This window comes from Rutidosis leptorrhynchoides, chromosome 2, assembly GCF_046630445.1.
Source record: "Rutidosis leptorrhynchoides isolate AG116_Rl617_1_P2 chromosome 2, CSIRO_AGI_Rlap_v1, whole genome shotgun sequence".
Classification (NCBI taxonomy): Eukaryota; Viridiplantae; Streptophyta; class Magnoliopsida; order Asterales; family Asteraceae; genus Rutidosis; species Rutidosis leptorrhynchoides.
In genome coordinates, this window is record NC_092334.1 from 359873391 (window position 1) to 359893787 (window position 20397).

At 35.1% G+C, this 20397-nt stretch overlaps 1 protein-coding gene across 1 annotated transcript; it reads right to left on the reverse strand.

Annotated features, from left to right (window-relative positions):
* Positions 1–540: 540 nt before the first annotated feature.
* Positions 541–19794, reverse strand: LOC139888945 (uncharacterized). Its single transcript, XM_071871926.1, has 24 exons — positions 19662–19794; positions 18164–18763; positions 17063–17854; positions 15531–16319; positions 14597–15232; positions 12825–13619; positions 10993–11829; positions 9853–10482; positions 8220–9239; positions 7466–7990; positions 6694–7380; positions 6181–6354; positions 5691–6098; positions 4957–5604; positions 4429–4605; positions 3870–4313; positions 3505–3753; positions 3283–3411; positions 3067–3198; positions 2738–2878; positions 2401–2508; positions 1788–2321; positions 1535–1696; positions 541–1417 (listed from the first exon to the last, which is right to left on the reverse strand). Exons 1-24 carry the CDS (start codon positions 19701–19703, stop codon positions 737–739), a joined length of 11340 nt encoding a protein of 3779 aa, XP_071728027.1. The 5' UTR covers positions 19704–19794; the 3' UTR covers positions 541–736.
* Positions 19795–20397: the final 603 nt, after the last annotated feature.

A 20397-nucleotide genomic window follows, 5' to 3' on the forward strand; every position in this document is an offset into this window, starting at 1 on the left:
CACACACGAGCATCCACGCAATCATGCGTGTTGAGTGGTGCATAGATATGAAGTGAGCGTATGTTATAATTTCCATTTTTCTGAGACATATCGTTAAACACCTCTACAAATAAAGTTTGACCGATGTTTAATTGACCGATTTCCCAGTTTTTCACCCGATATTATATCCCGCCCAAACACGAGGAAGAAGAACTGCTCAAACGTGCGTTACGATTTACGAACACGCAAATAATCCTCGACTCATCGATCAAAATCACTAAATCAGGTTTCTTTTTACTTCTCACTCTTGATTTATTTAACCAGTTCAAAGATTATTCATTGTTTGGGTTTATATACTACATCATTTGAAGTTGTACTTTCGTTCATTGTTAATCTTCAATGCTAATCAAATTAGTTAATTGTTCTTCATATTCATAATTAAAATTAGTAGTACCGTTATAAAATTACAGTGCTACCTGTAGCGCGTGATATCTGTATGTGAAGAAATCATCGTGTTGTTGTTTTATGTATATATACGTTTTATATACCACAATTAACAAATTATTGAATAGCTGTAACATAATAATTGTTTAATAAAATTCGCTCAAATACACACAATTTATATATGCAAACTATACTATTTCGAGCTTTTACTCGCATTACTCGAGTATGTGATATACATCAAGTGCCTTCTGAACTATTTATTACTCACAATTCGTTTATTCTTCAACGTAAAAATACACGTTGATCTGTCTTGCTAAGTAATCACTGAATCCTTCTTTGTCGGTGATGGTGGTTTTGGATGAGTAGACTTGCCGGTTATTGCTTTCTTAACTTTCGCGAGTGAATGCTTTACCTTTGAACCAACACCTGATAGTATATTATGAGATTTTTTAGGAACCTTGACTTCTTCCATATCTTTTGATGCTTCTACAAGAACCTCTCCTTCATTTTCGTCATCCGTTTTCACTTCACACTCATCGTTTTCTTCTTTGACTACTTGTTGATCTTTTATCTGCAGCGTCTGGTTGTCTTCGGTTACATTTACGACTTCAGAGGTTTCTTGCGTCCGTTCTTGTAGTTTGTCAGTAGACAATTGATTAGTTGGCTCTGCTGCTTCAGACTTCTCTTTTTCATCGCTTGTTTTCCGCTCATCTTTTAATACGATACTGCTGTTTTGTGGTTCGGTTGTTGAAGTCTGAGTGACTTTGTTTTCTTCCACGTCAGCAGTCATTGACTTTGCAGTTGACTCTACTGTATCAACGTTCTCGGTTAAGAGCTTGCTCTCAATTTCAAGTGGCTCGTTTGGTGACTGCTTATACACACTGCGAGTTGAAACTTGGTATACTGGTTTATTCGGCCGAGTTTGACTATTTTTCAAAAGATCATCTGTAGCGTATTTATCAAGAGTCACTGGTGAATCAACATCAAGTGGTTCCTGTAAACGATTACTAGTCTGTTAGTTGTGAGAAAGGCTAATAATATTACTTTACATATATTTAATGTTCTTTTTTTCGCCTTATGTTATAGTTTATTCAGTTGATGATGATGTTACCTGTTTCATTACGGTATCACATGTTGACTTGAGAGGCTGATCTTCTTTTACAACTCCTTCTACTGCCTCATAGGTGTCATCTGTCATATTATTTGGATCAACGACCGATGGATCCTCAAAGTTCACACTTTTAAGTTCAGGTTCCATTGTTAAATTTCTCACCTGTTTAAAAACAACGAAGACATGATTCCAAAATTAATAAAATTGAAATGTGGATCGAACATGTATCATGATGTGGATGAAAAGTGCATACATTTCCAATAGAATTTGCAGCCTCAATGTTTTCATCTGCTTCTTTTTTCTGCTCTTTTTGACTTTCCTGGTCAACTAATTCCGACGTTGCTTGTTTTGTGTCGAGATGTGGTGGCTCAATCGTTTTAGGAGGATCAACAACTTCAAGTCCGGAGATATGTTCCTGAGGCTGTAGTGCCTCATTATCTTTGTTTAGCATATCACAAGAATCATTTTGTTCGTTTTCGTCTATTTTAGAAATTATTGTGGAAACTTGAAGCGTTTCTGTCTTTTCTACTGGTAAACTCACCACCTCTTTATCTTTAGTCTCGTCTTCAATATCTTCAGTCGTGGTTGTAATTTCTGGTTCATGTTTCGCCGGAGGCATCTTGGTGGAAGCTTCCGGAAGATTGCTTGTTGAAATTGTAGAAGCTTCTTCACCCTCTGGCACATATTCAACAACTGCAGATGCCTGAAGATTAGCAGCCATCGTATCTTTAACTGGAACTTTTGTCTCGAGTAGTTCATCAGAAATTGAACTCGACCTTTCAATCTGCTGAATCAGAACATCTGTGAGTAACCAGTTGCTAAAGCAACATTTTTGTGAAATATAATATTTGAAAGTTCGATCTGACCTGCGAAACTTCATTTTCGGCTGATGTCAATTTACTACATACAATATCCTCATTTTTGTCATCTTTGATGCTTTTATTTTCCTCGGCAGTTTCATCTTCTAAAAGAACCTATAAATCAGGGTATGAAACAACATGCCAATATAGGAGTTAGAACAAGGATTGTTGTATATCTTGATAATGGGATTTTAAAAGTTATGTTGCCAAAATAAAAGCGTACGGAACCAAGTTGTGTATATCATGATAATGGGATCAGTATGTAGAGTTCTTATTGTGCCAGTTAAGTTTGTCCGGGTCCGATTTTATACATTTTAATGAGAAATAGTTGAGGAAGTTCTACCTCTTTCGTTTGCTCGAAACGTTCATGTACAGTCACTTCTGCCACTGCATCGTTGCACGACTCATCAGTAACCTTTTCTGCTACTTCCGCTTTTACTACCATATCTTCTTTGGCATCACTCACTTCAGTTACATACAATAACTGCATCGTAAACAAGACTTTTAGTTTTCTAAATTTATCAGGAGTTATTATAGAGGATATCCATGAAAAACTTATCATCCTTGTGCACTATAATCTGAGGTGTAATTTATCTTAATATATTCAATCGAATTACTATAGTACAAGCGTAGACTTAAATAATCGTGTCATCTGGGGTTAACTTTTCTTACCTTCTCATTTGATACTCCACTCGAAAGTGTACTATCTTCTGCAACTTGCATATTTTCCGGTTTTATTTCACTTTCTGCTCGCAGCTCTGTTACTTCCGTGTTTTCACCTGGTACCAGCTTTGATAATTCTATCTGCTTGAAAATTATTTTAATGTTAAAAATGGATTAGTGAAAAAAAGTTAAAATCGTAGTTTTATTCTTGTCATCTTTACTGACCTCATTTGCTAATTCCTTTTGATTTGATGTTGATGCATTATCAACTTCATCTGTAGTAGCATGATCTTTTTCAGAAATTTGTCCTTTGACTTCATTACTTTCATTGTTCTTTTCTGTCTCTACTTCAACCTGCTCAGTCCATATAATATAAATTGGTATGTAAATAAAAGTTATAGATTGTCTTCTAAACAAAAAAATCACAGTTGACTGTCTTTGACTTACCTCATCAGTCAAGATAATCGTCTTTGTTGTTTCATCTACACCTTTAATCTGAGTATCAGGTGCATGTGTAACATCTCCTTCTAAATCCTTTTCGTTTGTATGCTCTGACTTGGATTCCAATGTCTGGTCATAGATGATGCTTTCAGAACTGACGTCTGATTGTTCTGGTTGTGGCGTTGTTTCATTAACTTGATCGTTTTCAGTCAAAGATTCTGATGTGGTATCGAGTTTTTCATGCAGCTCACGATTCTATATTAAAAAACAGTAAACAAATAAGTTATATAAAGGCTTTGTTGCATTAAAAAGATGATTAATTATTTTCCTTCCTTCCAAAATTAAATGGGTAAAGTAATCTATTATCCAACCTCTTTGGTTAAAATCGTTTCTTCTATGTTTAAGTCACTCTTCTTCGCTTCCTCACTTAAAAATACGTTGCTTTTGTTTTGCAGTTCGTCCTTACTTTCGGTTTCGGCTGTATACTCAACAGTTTTTAAGACAATGCTTTCTTCTTTCACTTTTAAGTCTTCTGAATCAACAAGTGCTTCAGTGGTTTGTACATCACAAACAGATTCAAGAGCCTGTGTGGGTAACTTCTCCCTTTCTGATGGATAAGCAGTCGCCTCTATATTTGACAAGTCAACTTGAGGTTCTGACGTTGCAGCATCTTCAAGAGATGGAATACTTTTTTCCTTTGATGCCTTATCTACACTGTCATTAATTACTTTTGACTCGCAACTGATATCTTTCACCATCTGTAAATCTTCCGTCACCTCGGGAGTGTTAACAAATACTGGATCTGAGTTCGATATCTGCTAATAAAGTTTTCAATGTTAATAAATACCTGTTAATATGTATAACAATCATGGATGCAGACCTCTTGTACAACATGATAGAAGAAAGTCTAGTGTTATTATAATTGCTTACCTCATCAGTCAAGATGACATCATTTACTACATCACTGCTGTCCTCTGTGCTAGTAAGCTGACTTTCTTGTGTAACATCCTCTTCCAAATCTCTTATTTCATACGATGAATCATTCTCCCCAGTTAGTTGCAACTGTGTCACGTTCTCTCCAGTGGTGATGTGTGATTTCTCTGGTAGCTGTTTAAATTCATCTGGTAGCTGTTTAAATTCATCAATATGATCATTAGGCATCTATGCGTAGTATCACACGTATCATGAAATGTTTAATGTTGCATAAAGAAAAGGAAAAACTTAGATCTTACTAGTCATAATTTAGAAACTATTGTTTGTGTCGAAGCTAAAATATTGGTAGGAAAAAAATATATCTGCCTTTATGACAATGCTAGTGTACCATTTTGTGGCAATATGCGCACTAAGTTGAACAAATTTAGAGTAAGTTTTTAATTAGTCTCCAGAAAATGTTAATCAAGCTAGAAAAGAAATGCAAGAAAAGATGTGAACTGTAGCGGTGTTGTTTATCTATCTGACCTCATTACTTGAAATTTCTGTTGTTGTAGTTCCTTTTTCTTCATCCACACAAGTTGCTATGTCAGAATCTATTGATTTGGACACCACTTCGGATACTTGTACTTCAGATACAGATTCGAGATCTATTGGCAAATTGGCACTTTCTACTTTTGGCTTAATTGAATCCGAAATGTCTTCTGTTGACTTTTCTAAGGAACTGGAGGGCTTGATATCTTCTTTAGGCTCCACTGCTATCGTTTCCCTACTGACATCTTCAGTCGAGATGACCTCATCTTCTATTTCGCTGATGTCATATGTTCTGTCAATTTGATTATCTTCGTCTAGCTTAACTTCAACTTTCTTGTCTTCTCCTGAATTAGTTTCTGCTTCTGTAATAATTTCTTCAACATTATCTGCACAAGACTTTACAGGTTCGTTAACAATCTCCTCATGCTTTACCACTTCTTCTGATTTAGCCTTTTCCGTGCTCGTTGCTTCACACGCTTCCTTAAGAAAGGAGCTTTCTGACTCACCTTCTTCTGTTATGACATTGGAGTTGATTTTTTCGGTATCTTCATCTACATTTTCTCCACTTTTCACAAATCCATCTTGGCTTTCACACGCCTCCTCGAAAGTCTGTTGCTTGATTACTGTTGTCTGTACTGTTTTCTGCATTAATGAAAGTCGGGATAAGCACACAATAAATGAAATAAAGTAATGTTATGAATTAAAAGATCATTTCATTTTTGTTTTACCTCATCAGTTAATATATCTTCTTTTACAGCTCCTTTATCTTCATCCATTGGCAATGTTGTTGCTGTAATAAGACTCTCCTCTTTCACCTTTGACTCGTCTGACGTGTGCACCACTTCAGGGATTGGTACTTCAGATACCGATTCAAGATCTGTTTTTGGGTTCTCTGAATTTGAATTTGAATTTGAGGGTGTGATATCTTCTCGAGGTTCTACTGCTGTTGTGTCATTTACATCGATAATTGTTTTCTTTTCTGTATCTGCTGTACTTGGAATTTCATCGCTTTTGCATTTCGGTTCGTCCTCAATTTCAGTTTCGGCTGTATACTCGACAGTTTTTGAGACAATATTTTCCTCTTTCACTCTTGAGTCTTCTGAATCAACAAGTACTTCATTGGTTTGTGTGGATACCTGTTAATATGTATAGCAATCATGGATGCAGACCTCTCGTACGACATGATAAAAGAAAGTTCAGTGTTAATAACTTGCTTACCTCATCAGTAAAGATGACATCATTTACTACATCACTGCAGTCGTCTTTGCTATTAAGTTGACTTTCTTGTGTTGCATCCTTTTCCAAATCTCTTATTTCGTACGATGAATCGTTCTCGCCAGTTAGTTGCAACTGTGTCACGTTCTCTCCAGTGATGTGTGATTTCTCTGGTTTCTGTTTTGATTCATTAATATAAATCATCAGGAAACATTACTTGTGCAAGTTGGCATCTTACGTATCGTGAAATATTAAATGTTGCATAAAGACATGGAAAAACATGGATCTTAAGAGTTTAATTTAGAAACTATTGTTTGTCTCAAAACTAATTTATTGGTAGGATTGCGTTTATGACAATGCTAGTCTACCTCTATGAAGTTAATTTTGTGGCAGTATGCGCATTGAGTTGAACAAATCTAGAGTAAGTATTTAATTAGTCTCTAGAAATGATAATAAAGCAGAAAAGAAATGCAAGAAAAAGATATGAACTGTAACGGTGCTGTGTATCTATCTGACCTCATTACTTGAAATTTCTGCTGTTGTAGTTCCTTGTTCTTCATCCACGTAAGTTGCTATTTTGGAATCTTCTGATTTTGGCACCACTTCGAGAACTTGTACTTCAGATGCTGATTTGATATCATCTATTGGCGAATTGCCACTTTCTGCTTTTGGTTTAATTGAATCTGAAACGTCTTCTGATAACTTTCGTAAAGAACTGGAGGGCTTGATATCTTCTTTAGGCTCCACTGCTATTGTTTCGTTACTGACATCTGCAGTCGGGATGACCTCATCCTTTTCCTGATTTTCTTCTTTGCTCACTATTTCATTCTCATCGAGTTTCGTATCAGAACTTTCTGAATGGTTTACCACATCTTCTGATTCAGCCTTCTCTACTTCCTTAAACAAGGAACTTTCAGACTCACTTTCTTTTGTTTTGACAGTAGAATCGATTTTTTCGGTATCTTCATATCCATCTTCACTCTCATATCTCTTTTCCTGCAAGTCTTCTTCTTTAAATGCTGCATCGTGTGTGCTTGTAACTTCATCCTTACCTTGTCCTTTTATCAAAATGTTAACCTCCTGACCCTTTTCTTGATCTTCATCTTTGGAAGTTGTCACCGCTTTCTCATTTATCTCCATATTTGTCTCTTCACACGCCTCCTCGAAAGTCTCTTGCTTAATTTCTGTTGTCCGTTCTGTTTTCTGCTTCAGTGAATTTCAGTTTAAGCACACAAGAAGTGAAATACTAATGTTATGAATTTACAAGTACATTTTCTTTCTGTCTTACCTCATCAGTTAAAATATCTTCTTTTACATTTCCTTTCTCTTCATCAACTGACAATGTTGTTGCTGAAATAAGATACTCTTCATTGACCTTCGACTCTTCTGACGTGTGAACCACTTCAGGGACTTGTACTTCAGATACAGATTCAAGATTAGGTATTGACAAATTCTCACTTTCTGCTTTTGCCTTCTCTGAATTTGAAGTGTCGTTTGTTGAAGTTTTCAATGCTTTCGAGGGTTTGATATCTTCTTGAGGTTCTACTGCTGTTGTGTCGCTTACAGTGATAATTTTTTCCTCTGATACTTCATCCAGACTAAAAGTCCGTTCTTCAATGGACTCACTACCTCCATGTGAGATTATCTTTTCCTCTGTAGTCGTACTGCCATACGTATCTTCTTTTTTGTCACAGGATAAATCTTCATCCTTTTTTGGAATCTCGTCTTCTGCCTTTTCACCTATTATTTCCATTTGAGATGCCTGCAACTCATCGACAAGTTGTTGCTTAGGTTGTTCAACCTCCGTTGACATCTGGTTAACATGTTTATGTTACTGATAATAATAGAAATGGGAAATAAAGTTTGCTTAAGTTAGTTTGTTCTTCCAATTGACTTTTAACTCACTGACCCCCACCCCAAAAACTGTTAAAGAAAGTTGAGAAGTTTGATGCTTGCTTATTATAACCTTGCAAGTTTTAGCTGAATGATTCACAAGTAAACATTGTGATACTTCGAGATAAGTTACGATAAACGTGAATTACCTCTTGACTGTCGATTGATTTGTCCTCTGCTTTTTCTTCTTCAATGATTTCTTCAGTTGTTGCACTCAGACCGTGCCCCTCCTCGGAATAGGCCTCAGTGGTAGCATGCGCACCGATCTCTGTTTCTTTTATTTCCTCGTTTGCTACATTCTGGGAGCTTATAACATCATTCTCACCACCTTTAAGTTCTGACCTCTTAAGGTCGTGATCCTTTTCAACTTCTACCTCTTTGTTCACTTTATCATCCTCATCCAATGTCGTGCTTAAACTTTCAGAATGTTTTACGGCTTCTTCAGATTTAGCCTTCTCCGAGCTTGTGGGTTCACATACTTCCTCAACTAAGAGGATTTCAGATATCTTGGTTTGGTCGTCATGATTCTCTGTACCCTCTTTGACAATCTTTTCATCTTTTTCGGTTGTTTCTTCTTCTGGTTTTGTTTCTGTAGTTTCATTTGTTTCAACACTAGATTTGATTTCTTCTGTATCTTCAACCTCACTTTCTTTCGAATTAACAACCACGGGTTCATTCTCGTCCTGTTGGTCTTCGTCATCTTTCTCAATTGCTTTCTGTACGCACTCTCTTGTTTCAACAAATTCACGTACATTGCTTTCAAGAACGTAGTTCTTTTCATGCAAGTCTTCTTCAGAAACTGGAGTTGCGTCCTCGAGCTCTTGTTCCTTTCCTTCATCTTTACTCAAAATTTCTACTGTTTTCTCATCAAGATTTATATTGGAACTGTCGAAAATCTTTACATTTTCTTCAATTTCAGCATTCTTTAATTCAGTCTCTTCACATACTTCCTCGACGACCGAATTGCTAGAATTTTCCTTTCCGACATTATCATTTTTTTCATTCTTTGTAACCTCTTCTTCCTTTTCTTCATTTGCATCAACATCTGGTTTGATTTCTTCAGTATATTCATCTTGCTGAACTTTGGAGCAAGACTCTTGAAACTTGTCAACACTTTCTTCAGGCTTTTGTTTATTGTCGAGTGCTCGATTCTCATACTGCTTACTCACCTGTATGAGAAAACAGTTAATACTCCGTAGTATACAAGAAGAAAAAAAGATAAGAAACATGAGAAGTTGGATGCATAGGCTTGAAGTTTGTAAAACTCTCTTTGTGGCAACATATTTCATTGCCCATTCTTCAAAAATGAATAACCAGAAAGTTGCTATAAACTACTTCAATGCTAATTAAACGTTGAAGGAGAAGAGCACTGGACATCATAATAATGCCTAGAGCTAGTAAGAATTAGAATTAAAAGGTTTATTCATTAGTCTATAATTGATATTGATAATTGATAATTAGTCTAATGCACATTATTAATGTTCACTGTTAATAATGTTAACCCAACTTGGTAGTCATTCTACACCTGGCCAACATTTTTTTAACTAGCTTCTTTCATTTGTTCAATGGCATAAAATGAATATGTCCTTTAACATGTGTAAAATTTGTATTCTTTGTATTCTAGCTTACTTAGAGTTTTGTTAGGGCATAATATATATGGTAGTTAGATTCTCCTACTATAAGGCAATTGCTTAATGATTAATAATGCATATTTTAGTTTAATGATGCACAAATAAAGTCTATTCGGATGATTAAAGAATACTTAGAATGACAATGAATTACCTCTTGAGCCTCAATTGATCTGTTCTCTGCTTCTTCCTTAAAAATCTCCTTAGGCATTGCACTCAGACCCTGGCCCTCCTCGAAATAGGCCTCTGTTGTAACATCTTGACCGAGCATTGTTTCACTTTTATCCTTGTCGGATGCATTTTGTGGCAAACAAAACTTTTGTTCCTTTTCTTCATCTTCATCTATGCTCACTATTTCATTTTCATCAAAAGATGTTAGCCCTTCTTCAGGTTCTGCCTTTTCCGAGACGGTCTCTGTGCTGATTTCGCCAACAGCCTCTTCATCATTCTTTTCTTCAATTTCTGTTTGTGTTGAGATGTACACATCAATAGGTTGCTCTGTTTTCTCTGGTTTCTCGTTGCTAGATCTGGCTTCTTTTGTACCTTCCTTTATACTTTCTTTAGCTTCGACAACTTCAGCTTCAGTCTCAATCTCCTTTGGTTCATCCTTTGTAGCCTCTGTTTGTGTTGCGATACAAACACTCACTTCTTCATTTGGTACAACACTTGGTTTATATTCTTCGGTGTAATCCTCTGGCTCGAGTTTTGAAACGGATTCTACAGTTTTGTTAACACTTTCGTCGGGCTTTTGTTCGTTTGTTCCATCTTCATATGGAATGTTTGCCTATGTATTATGAGTTGAAACGTAAGTAACAGAAGATGATAAGTTTGATATATAGGCTAAGAGAGCTAGTGAAAACTGAAATATCTTTACAGCCTTAAATATATATCGAGCAGCAGTTGATATAAACTACTTAATAACATGGTTTCCCCTATAATGGAAACTTATAGTAGAAGGGTAAGAGCAGTTGATATAAATGTTATACATGTGCTGTGCACCACTAAACATACCAATAAAAATCCAAAACTGAGGCTACTTAGTAGCTCTATCACTACTATATGTTCAATAACATGAAAACCGATTCAGTTATATGTTTTTAGATGTTTCAATATGTCTTAAAACTGTATTAGTTACTTATTTATAGCCTTTATCCTCTATTATTTTGTTAGATTTTCCACTAATTATGGAGTGTGACTGCTTATACTGCAGACATCAACATCATTAAGATTACTCTGATTAATTATTGCATATTTAGTAGGAATGATTAACCAGTGTAGGATACAAACAAATTACCTCTCGCGCTTCAATTGTTCTGTCCTCTGCTTCTTCCTTCAGGTTCTCATCCGAGATCACATCGTGAGTTTCTTTTATATCATCGGACGCATTTTGTGAGCTCGTAATATCATTACTACCGCCTTGGTCTTTGTTTGTTACATGCAGCTCCTCTTTCTTTTCTTGATCTTCATATTTGTTCACTATTTCTTCAGAATTTTCAGGATGTTTTAACCCCTCTTCAGTTTCAACCTTCAAGAGAACATCTTCATGTATTTTCTCAGCCATGAGGCTTCCAGACATACTCGTTTGACCATCATCGTTTTCATGTGCCTCTTTATCATAAATATCTACATTTTCTGTCTTTTCTTCATCTGGTTTTGTTTCTGTTGAGACACATATATCTGGGGGTATGATATTTGTTAACGGTTGTTTCTCTGTTTCTTCTGGTGTGTTGATACTTGATCTGATCTTCTCAGTATCTTCTTCTAGCGTGCTGACGTGTTGTTCCTCATCTTCGTCTTTTTCTAGCATGCTAACCTTTTGTTCTGTTTCCTCATATTCAGCCTTCTTTGAACCGGTTTCTTCACTTATGTCTTTGAACGAGGGGATGTCTGACTTTTCAGCCTCTTTTTCATCTTTTTTCTCATATTCTGTAGTCTCTACTTGAGATACCGTTTGTGGTGAGATGCAAACATCAACAGGACTATTATGCACCAATTCATTTTGCTCTGCCGTTTCCTCAATTTTGACACCTGGCCGGATATTTTCATTTACTTCTCCCAGCCGCATTTTCTTGACTTCATCAGACTTTTCCTCACTGTTATCCTTTGCTCCATTTTCACTCTGCTGATTTGCCTTTAAGAAAATATATTTTCAATTCATTGTATGAAAGAGAGAAGACATGATGAATAGGCATAAAGTTTCAATGTAAGTTTCATGTATAGATATCAAGTTTTTGAGACAAATATTTTAGTAGAAACTTATGTCATTGTTCTTTCTTAAAGTGTGTTGAACAGACTAATAACATGCGTAGTTGTAAAATTCCCCCGACTAGGCCGACTAGACTTGACTTGTCAAGATTTTAAAATTGTCCGACTAGTCTCTGACTTTAATTATTCGGTCATAGTTGTCAAAAGTCCAATGTAGTCGGTCAAAGTCAGGTTTATTTGTTCAAAGTCTAATTTATTCGGTTAAATTTGGTGTAAGTCGGTCAAAGTCATATTTATTTGTTCAAAGTTAGTTAAAATTGGTGAAAGTCGGTCAAATACAATCAAAGTTGGTCAATGCCTTCCTAATTCCCGACTAGTCTAGACTTACGTATTAGTCCCAACAAAGTCTTGACTAACATGTTTTACACATGTCATATTATAAAATGTGAACTATCAATTCCAGTAGTTATGAAAATTGTGTTTGACAGACAAAAAAAAAAAAAAAAGAATCGTTTAAATTGAGGTTATTTCTATCACTACTTTGACATGAAAACCAATTTGTTTCTATATTTGTAGATGCTTTTACACTCTGTTCCAGAGTTCTAGTCGGGTAGAAGAGGGAACAAAAAAAAAAAAAAAGATAAGAAAATGAAGTTATTATAATTTTATAATTTATAATTCTTGCTTATAATAAGCATTGTTAAATTTCTTTATTACTTAATCAAAGATCTATAGTATGTTATATTTACTATTAGACACTTTAGTGCGTAAACTGCATGTGTTAGTTTGAGATTTTCCACCTACTAGGGAGTGTGACAACTTACTAAGAATGAACATTTCTGCATTAATATGCAATAATTGGAAGCAGGAACTAGTAAAACCTTGTAGAATAGTCAGGTATTTAGGATGAGTATAAATTACCTCTTGAGCATCAATTGATCTGTCCTCTGCTTCTTCCTTCAGGTTCTCATCTAAATTTACAGCGTTTGTTTCTTTTATATCATCACATGCATATTGTGAGCTTGTAATTTCATCCTCATCGCGTTGGCCTTTGTCTGATACATTAAGCTTTTGTTCCTTTTCTTCATCTTCATCTTTGTTCCCTATTTCATTGGAACTTTCAGGATGTTTTAACACCTCTTCTGATTCAGTCTTCTCCGAGACAACGTCTTCATGCATTTTCTCAACCACGAGGCTTTCAGACTTGGTTGTTTGACCAACGTCGTTTTCATTGACCTCTTCATCATTCTTCTCTACGTTTTCCATTGTTTCTTCATCTGGTTCTGTTTTTGTTGAGACGCAAATATCTGTGGGAATGATGATTTCAGTATCTTCTACTAGAGAATTGACATCTTGTTTCTTTTCATCACCTTCGTCTTTTTCTAGCATGCTAACCTCTTGTTCTGTTTCCTCATATTCGGCCTTCTTTGAACCAGTTTCTTCACTTACGTCTTTGAACGAGGGGATGTCTGACTTTTCAGCCTCTTCTTTATCCTTTTTCTCATATTCTGTAGTCTCTACTTGAGATATCGTTTGTGGTGGGATGCAAACATTAACGGTACTATCATGCACCAATTCATTTTGCTCTGCTGTTTCCTCTATTTCGATACCTGGCCTGATATTTTCATTTACTTCTTCCAGCTGCGTTTTCTTGACTTCTTCATCAGGCTTATCCTCACTGTTGTCCTTTGCTCCATTTTCACTCTGCAGATTTGCCTTTAAGAAAATATATTTTCAATTCTATGTATGAAAGAGAGAAAAGACATGATGAATAGGCTTAAAGTTGCAATGTAAGTTTGATGTATAGACATCAAGTTTGTGAGACATATATTTTAGTAGAAACTTATGTCATTATTCTTTCTTAAAGTGTGTTGAACAGACTAATAACATGCATAGTTGTAAAAGTACCCCGACTACGCTGACTAGTCAAGATTTTAAAATTGTCCGCCTAGTCTCCGAATTTAATTTTTCGGTTAAAGTTGTCAAAAGTTCAATGTAGTCGGTCAAAGTCAGATTGATTAAAGTATGATGGTTAAAATTGGTGAAATTCGGTCAAAGTCATATTTATTTGGTTAAAGTTGGTGAAAGTCGGTCAAATACAATCAAAGTTGGTCAATGTCTTACTAATTCCGGACTAGTGTTGACTTACCTGTTAGTCCCTATAGAGTCTAGACTAACTAGTCCCCGGCTAGCGACTTTAACCACCTTGATAACATTTTTTAAGCATGTCATTTTATAAAATGTGAACTATCATATTCAGTAGTTATGAAATATATGTTCGACATACAAAAAAAAAAAAAAAAGAAGAATCGCTTAAACTGAGGTTATTTCCATCATTACTTTGACATGAAAACCAATTTGTTTCTATAAAGAAAGTAAAGAAATTGAAGTGGTTATAATTTTTATACTAGTGTTCATAAGTTGTAACGAAAAAGAAATGAAGTTATTATAATTTATACTTTTTACTTATAAAAAACATTGTAAATTTCTTTATTACTTAATCAAAGATCTATAGTATGTACTATTAGACCCTTTAATGCGTAAACCGCATGTCTTAGTATGAGATTTTCCACCTACTAGGGAGTGTGACAACTTATTAAGCATGAACATTTCCGCATTAATATGCAATAATTGGAAGGAGGAACTAGTAAAACTTGTGGAATAGTCAGGTTATTCGGATGATTATAACTTACCTCTTGAGCATCAATTGATATGTCCTCTGCTTCTTCCTTCGGGTTCTCATCTAAAATTACAGTGTTTAATTCTTTTATAACCTCGGATGCATTTTGTGAGCTTGTAATTTCATCCCCACCGCGTTGGCCTTTGTCTGATTCATTAAGCTCTTGTTCCTTTTCTTGATCTTCATCTTTGTTCCCTATTTCATTGGAACTTTCAGGATGTTTTAACCCCTCTTCTGATTCAGCCTTCATTGAAACAATGTCTTCCTGTATTTTCTCAACCATGAGGCTTTCAGACTTGGTTGTTTGACCAACATCGTTTTCATTGGCCTCTTCATCATTGTTCTCTACGTTTTCCGCCGTTTCTTCATTTGGTTCTGCTTTTGTTGAGACGCAAATATCTGTTGGAATGACATTTTCAGTATCTTCTTCTAGCACGTTGACGTTTTGTTCCTTTTCATCATCTTGTTCTTTTTCTAGCATGCTAATCTCTTGTTCGGTTTCCTCATATTCAGCCTTCTTTAAACCAGTTTCTTCACTTACGTCTTTGAACGAGGGGATGTCAAACTTTTCAGCCTCTTCTTCATCCTTCTTTTCGTGTTCTATAGTCTCAGTGATGTCCGTTGCTCCATTTTCGCTCTGCTGATTTGCCTTCGATAAAATATATTTTCAGTATTTTGAATGAAAGAGACAAAAGAAACGATGAATAGGCTTAAAGTTGCAATGTAAGTTTGATGTATAGACATCAAGTTTATGAGAAATATATGTTGATAGCAACTTATGTCATTATTCTTTCTTAAAATGTGTTGAACAGACTAATAACATGTCTTATGCGCCTGTCTTTTTGTAATATGTGAATCATCATTTCCAATAGGTATGAAATAATTGGAAGGCAGAACTAGTTAATATTTGTGAAATAATCAGGTTATTTAGGATGAGCATGAAATACCTGTTGAGCATCAACTGATACGTCTTCTGATTCTTTCTTCTGGCTCTCTTCATAGATTACAGCACTTGTTTCATTCTTATCTTCGCTGGATGCATTTTGCGTGCTTGTAATTTCATTCCCGCCTTCTTGAATATTTTCTGACACATCAAGCTTTTGTTCCTTTTCTCGATCTTCGTCTTTGCTCACTATCTCATTAAAACTTTCAGTAAGTTTTAACTCTTCTTCTGATTCAGCCTTCTCTGATATAACGTCTTCATGTATTTTCTCAACTACTAGGCTTCCAGACTTGTTCGTTTGGCCATCATCATTTTCAATGGCCTCTTCATCATTCTTTTTTACGTTTTCCGTTGTTTCTTCATTTGGTTCTGCTTTTGTTGACATGAAAATATCCTTCTGAATGACATTTATCAACGGTTGTTTCTCTGTTTCTTCTGGTGATTCGATACTCAATCCGATCTTTTCAGTATCTTCGACCAGCGTGTTGACGTCTTGTTCCTTTTCATCTTCTTCTAGCTTGCTAACATCTTGTTCTGTTTCGTCATATTCAGCCTTCTTTGAATCTGTTTCTTCACTTGTTGCTTCTTTGAACAAGGGTATATCAGACTTTTTATCATCTTCTTCATCCTTTTTCACATGTTCTGTTGTCTCTACTTGAGATTCCGTTTGTGGTGGGATGTAAGAATTAGCAGTGCTATCAGACAACAATTCATTTTGCTCTGTTTTCTCTTCTATTTCAGCAGGCTTTTCGTCATTGTTGTCCTTTGCTTCATTTTCACTCTGCTGATTTGACTTTAAGAAAATTTATTTTCAGCTCTTTGTATTAAATAGAGAATAGACGTGATGAATAGGCTTAAAGTTGCAATGTAAGTTTGATGTATAGACTTCAAGTTTGTGAGAAATATATTTTGATAGCAACTTATGTCATTGTTGTTTCTTAAAATGTGTTGACCAGACTAATACTAACATGCGTGGTTGTAAAATTCCTCCAACTAGTAAAGATTTTGAATAATGCGACTAGTCCCCAACTAGTTTTCAACTAGTCTCCGACTTTGCCTTATTCGGTCAAAGTTGTCAAAAGTCCAACGTAGTCAGTCAAAGTCAGCTATATTACTTCAAAGTCAGACTTATTATGTCAAATTTGGTCAAAGTTGGTCAAATATAGCAAAATGATGTCAATGTCTGACTAGTCCCGATTTGGCCGATTAGTCTGTACAAGGTCTAGATTGACTAGTCTCCGACTAGGGACTTTAACCACCTTGATAACATGCTTTACGCATGTCATTTATAAAATGTGAACTATCATTTCCAGTTATGAAATATGCGTTCGGTAAATTGAATTAGTACTATATGTTTAATGTCATGAAAACCAATTTGTTCCTATATTTGTAGATGCTTTTATTTAGTCAAAGATCTATACTACATATTGTTTAGAGCCTTCAGCGTGTAAACTGCATGTGGTAGTTTGTGATTTTCCACCTACTAGGGAGTGTGACAACTTATTAAGCATGAACATTGGAAGGAGTATAAATTACCTCTTTAGAATCAACTAATCTGTCCCCTGCTTCTCTCTTCTGGTTCTCTTCAGAAATTACAGCATTTGTTTCTTTCTTATCTTCGCTCGGTGCATTTTGTGAGCTTGTAATTTCATTCCCGCTTTCTTGAATATTTTCCGACACATCAAGCTCTTGTTCCTTATCTTGATCTTTACATTTGCTCACAATTTCATTGGAACTTTCGGGAAGTTTTAACCCCTCTTCTGATTCAGGTTTCACGGACACTTTCTCTTCAAGCATTTCATCATTCTTTTCGACTTTTTCTGCAGTTTTTTCTTTTGGTTCTGTTTGTGTCGAGATGCAAACATCAACCGGAACATCATATAACAATTTTTCTTGCTTTGTTTCATCTGTTGACTCGATACTTGATCTGATTTCTTCAGCATCATCCTCTACATATTCTTTTACTTCGGCGATTTCGTATTCAACTTCACTTTTCTTTTCATTTTCTTTTTCTTCCGGTTCGTGATATACAGCGTTCTCAGAACCAATTTCTTTGCTTACTTCCTTGATCAAGGGGACGTCAGACTTTTCAGTCTCTTTGTCATCGTTTTTTTCACTTTCTGTAGTATCTACTTGAGATTCCGTTTTTGTTGAGATGCACACATCAGCAGTGACATCATGCAACAATTTATTTTGCTCAATATTTTCCTCTATTTCGACACCTGGCTTGTTTTCTTCAATTTCTTCCTCTTGTTCAATTTTCTTGACACATTTCTCGGGTTTCTGTTCACTGTTGTCATCTTCTCCTTTTTCATACACCTCACTTGCCTATATGTAAAACATATATATAACTTTGAATGAAAGAGAAGAGGTAAACAGTTGTATTAAATGGTTTCTTTTTCATAATACCATTATATTATTCCTAATAGTTTTGCATTTTGTGTACTTCTATAGAGTGACATTCATCTCTACTACATGTTCTTAATATCATATTATTAAGACTTTAACAAACGATGTAGCAGAGAACAATATTACAGCTATTGCATTATGTAATGGATAAAAAGCAATAATTTTAGCTCAATTTATGTATTTAGACATTTAAAGTACTTATAATAACTATGATTAAAGTTTGATTACCTCATTAGCATCATGTATTGTGTCCTCTGTTTCCTCCTTGAGGAAATCTTTAGGCTTTTCAATCGGATTCTGCTCCTTGAAATCAACAACGATGGTAGCATTTTGACTAGAATTTGTAACATCATCATTATCATCTTGTTCTTTCTCTAACGTTTCTTTCTGACTCGATAACTTGTTGTCATAAAGTTCTAATGCGACTTCAGATTCAGCCGTCTCTTCACACGCTTCCTTCTCAATAACCGCCTTGTCATCGTACTTCACTTCGTTTCGTATATTTTCGTTTTTAGGTTCTGTTTGTGTTGAAACCGCTTCAACGCCTTCATCATCATTTGTTTTCCCTGCATACAAGGTTTCGGTAGCCTCACAACTTTCTGATGCGTTGCTTTTGACCATGGGAACCGAGAGAGTTTCAAAAAAGGTTTCACTCTCGTGGGTCGGTTTATCGGTTTCTAATTGTGTATATACAGTTTCTGCCACTTGGCTGCTAGTTTCAAGGGGCTTATGCCCCGACTCGATTTGCTTCACTTTGTTGACAGCAAGTTCTATTACTTTTTCGTCCAAAATTTCACTTGACAGTGCGTTATCTTCCTTTTCATCTTTCTGTAGAAAAAAAAAATTAATATTATGCTATCAAAATCAACTATATACTGTACTTTTGGTTTGAACATGTAAACAACATATTATTTTCTGAATCTTTATCTCTAACAGGTAAAATAAAAATTGGTTAAGAGGAAATGAGTTAAAAGGGTCAAACAAGTTAAAATTCATCCAAAGAGTTCTTGAATACATAAAATCCTGTAAATCATTTCTTTTATTATTAATTTATGGAAATAATAGATAGAATTATGTAATCATATTTGTAACACAAAGTATTTCCTAAAAAAACAGAATTTTCGAGTCTGCCCAACCATGAGACAAAAGTACCTTTAGCGTCTAGCACTAGTTTCGACATGTTACCGAACCTAAAAGGTACCTGTATCGTCTACCACTCATTTTATCATGTTACCAAATCTGTCTGAGTCGCCAGTTTTGCCACCTTTAGTAACTAATTACAACAAACATATAGGCTACTTTTTTTCAAGCAAAGCTTATGATCACTATTTCATACTTGAAAACACTAAATGGTTTGTCTAGCTGTGTTCAGGCATAATTGCCATGTGATTTGCCTTCTGCAAGACTATGTTCAATTTTTTTTTTTTTTTTTTTTTACTAATTACGTACATGGAAATCTTACTATTGAAAAGCTTCTAACTATTCAGAACTTTTTGGTTTCTTTTGCAGATTTCACTATATATGATATATCCATATATTATATTTCGCTATGATCAGAGTCCGTAAATATCAGGTACATTAATTACACGTATTATACGTTATGATGTTGATCAGTAGATCAAACTAGTGATGACACATCATAAAAAACAAATAGAATCAGGATAATATGATCACTGCAGTACAAAAAAAAAAAAAAAAGAAGAAGAAAAAGAATATGATCACTAACCTTTAAACAAACGGATTCGGGAATAACAGTTTCGGTTGCCATTGCTCATGTACAGTCAATAGCAATATCTCACAGTTAAATATATGAGATGATCACTAGAAAGTTTTTATAAGCTTTATTATTTTGTTATGGCTTCACCTTTTAAAATTGGCTACTATATATATCTACACCATATGGCCCCTTGATTATTACTTATTGATGAAGTTGGCAGAAAATGACAAAATTGCCACTTGGACATTGCTTTTAGTACATCTTTGATGTAGGGATGACATATCACATGCTGAGCCAGGCTAATACATTACTACTAACTCACTTTTTTTAATAATTGATCATGTTGTTTCAAGTAGTACAAACACTGTAGAATGTACTATTTCATTTTCCAGGAGTACAAGTCACCAATGCATGAAGAGTAGTTATAGTTTCATCTCTTAAAAGGTAACCTTAACCAGATCACTTCAATTATATTTTTGGAACAAAACACACACACACTTTTGTCCATGACGGGACCGAACTCATAACATCAAAGTTAATAAGACTCTTTGATACCGATGGACCAGAAGCCCTTTGGTAGATAACTTCAATATTAATCACTAAGAAACACATTTAAATCATCTGTTTAGCGTTACACTGTGTTTAGGACATGCATTTTAAGCATCTTTGGATGAACACAAGTTTGGATCTTCTGATATGCTTTTGGGACCTAATCAGTAAATGGATATTTCTATCAATCTAAATC

Bases quoted from the DNA above. Each gene is read 5' to 3' on its own strand.
- LOC139888945 (XM_071871926.1), bottom strand. From the start codon at position 19,703: ATGGCAACCGAAACTGTTATTCCCGAATCCGTTTGTTTAAAG. The intron at 11,830-12,824 runs GTAATTTATACT...ATTTTCTTAAAG, and splicing joins GATCAATTGATGCTCAAGAG to GCAAATCAGCAGAGTGAAAA. The intron at 3,199-3,282 runs GTCAGTAAAGAT...ATTTTCAAGCAG, and splicing joins AAAAGGAATTAGCAAATGAG to ATAGAATTATCAAAGCTGGT.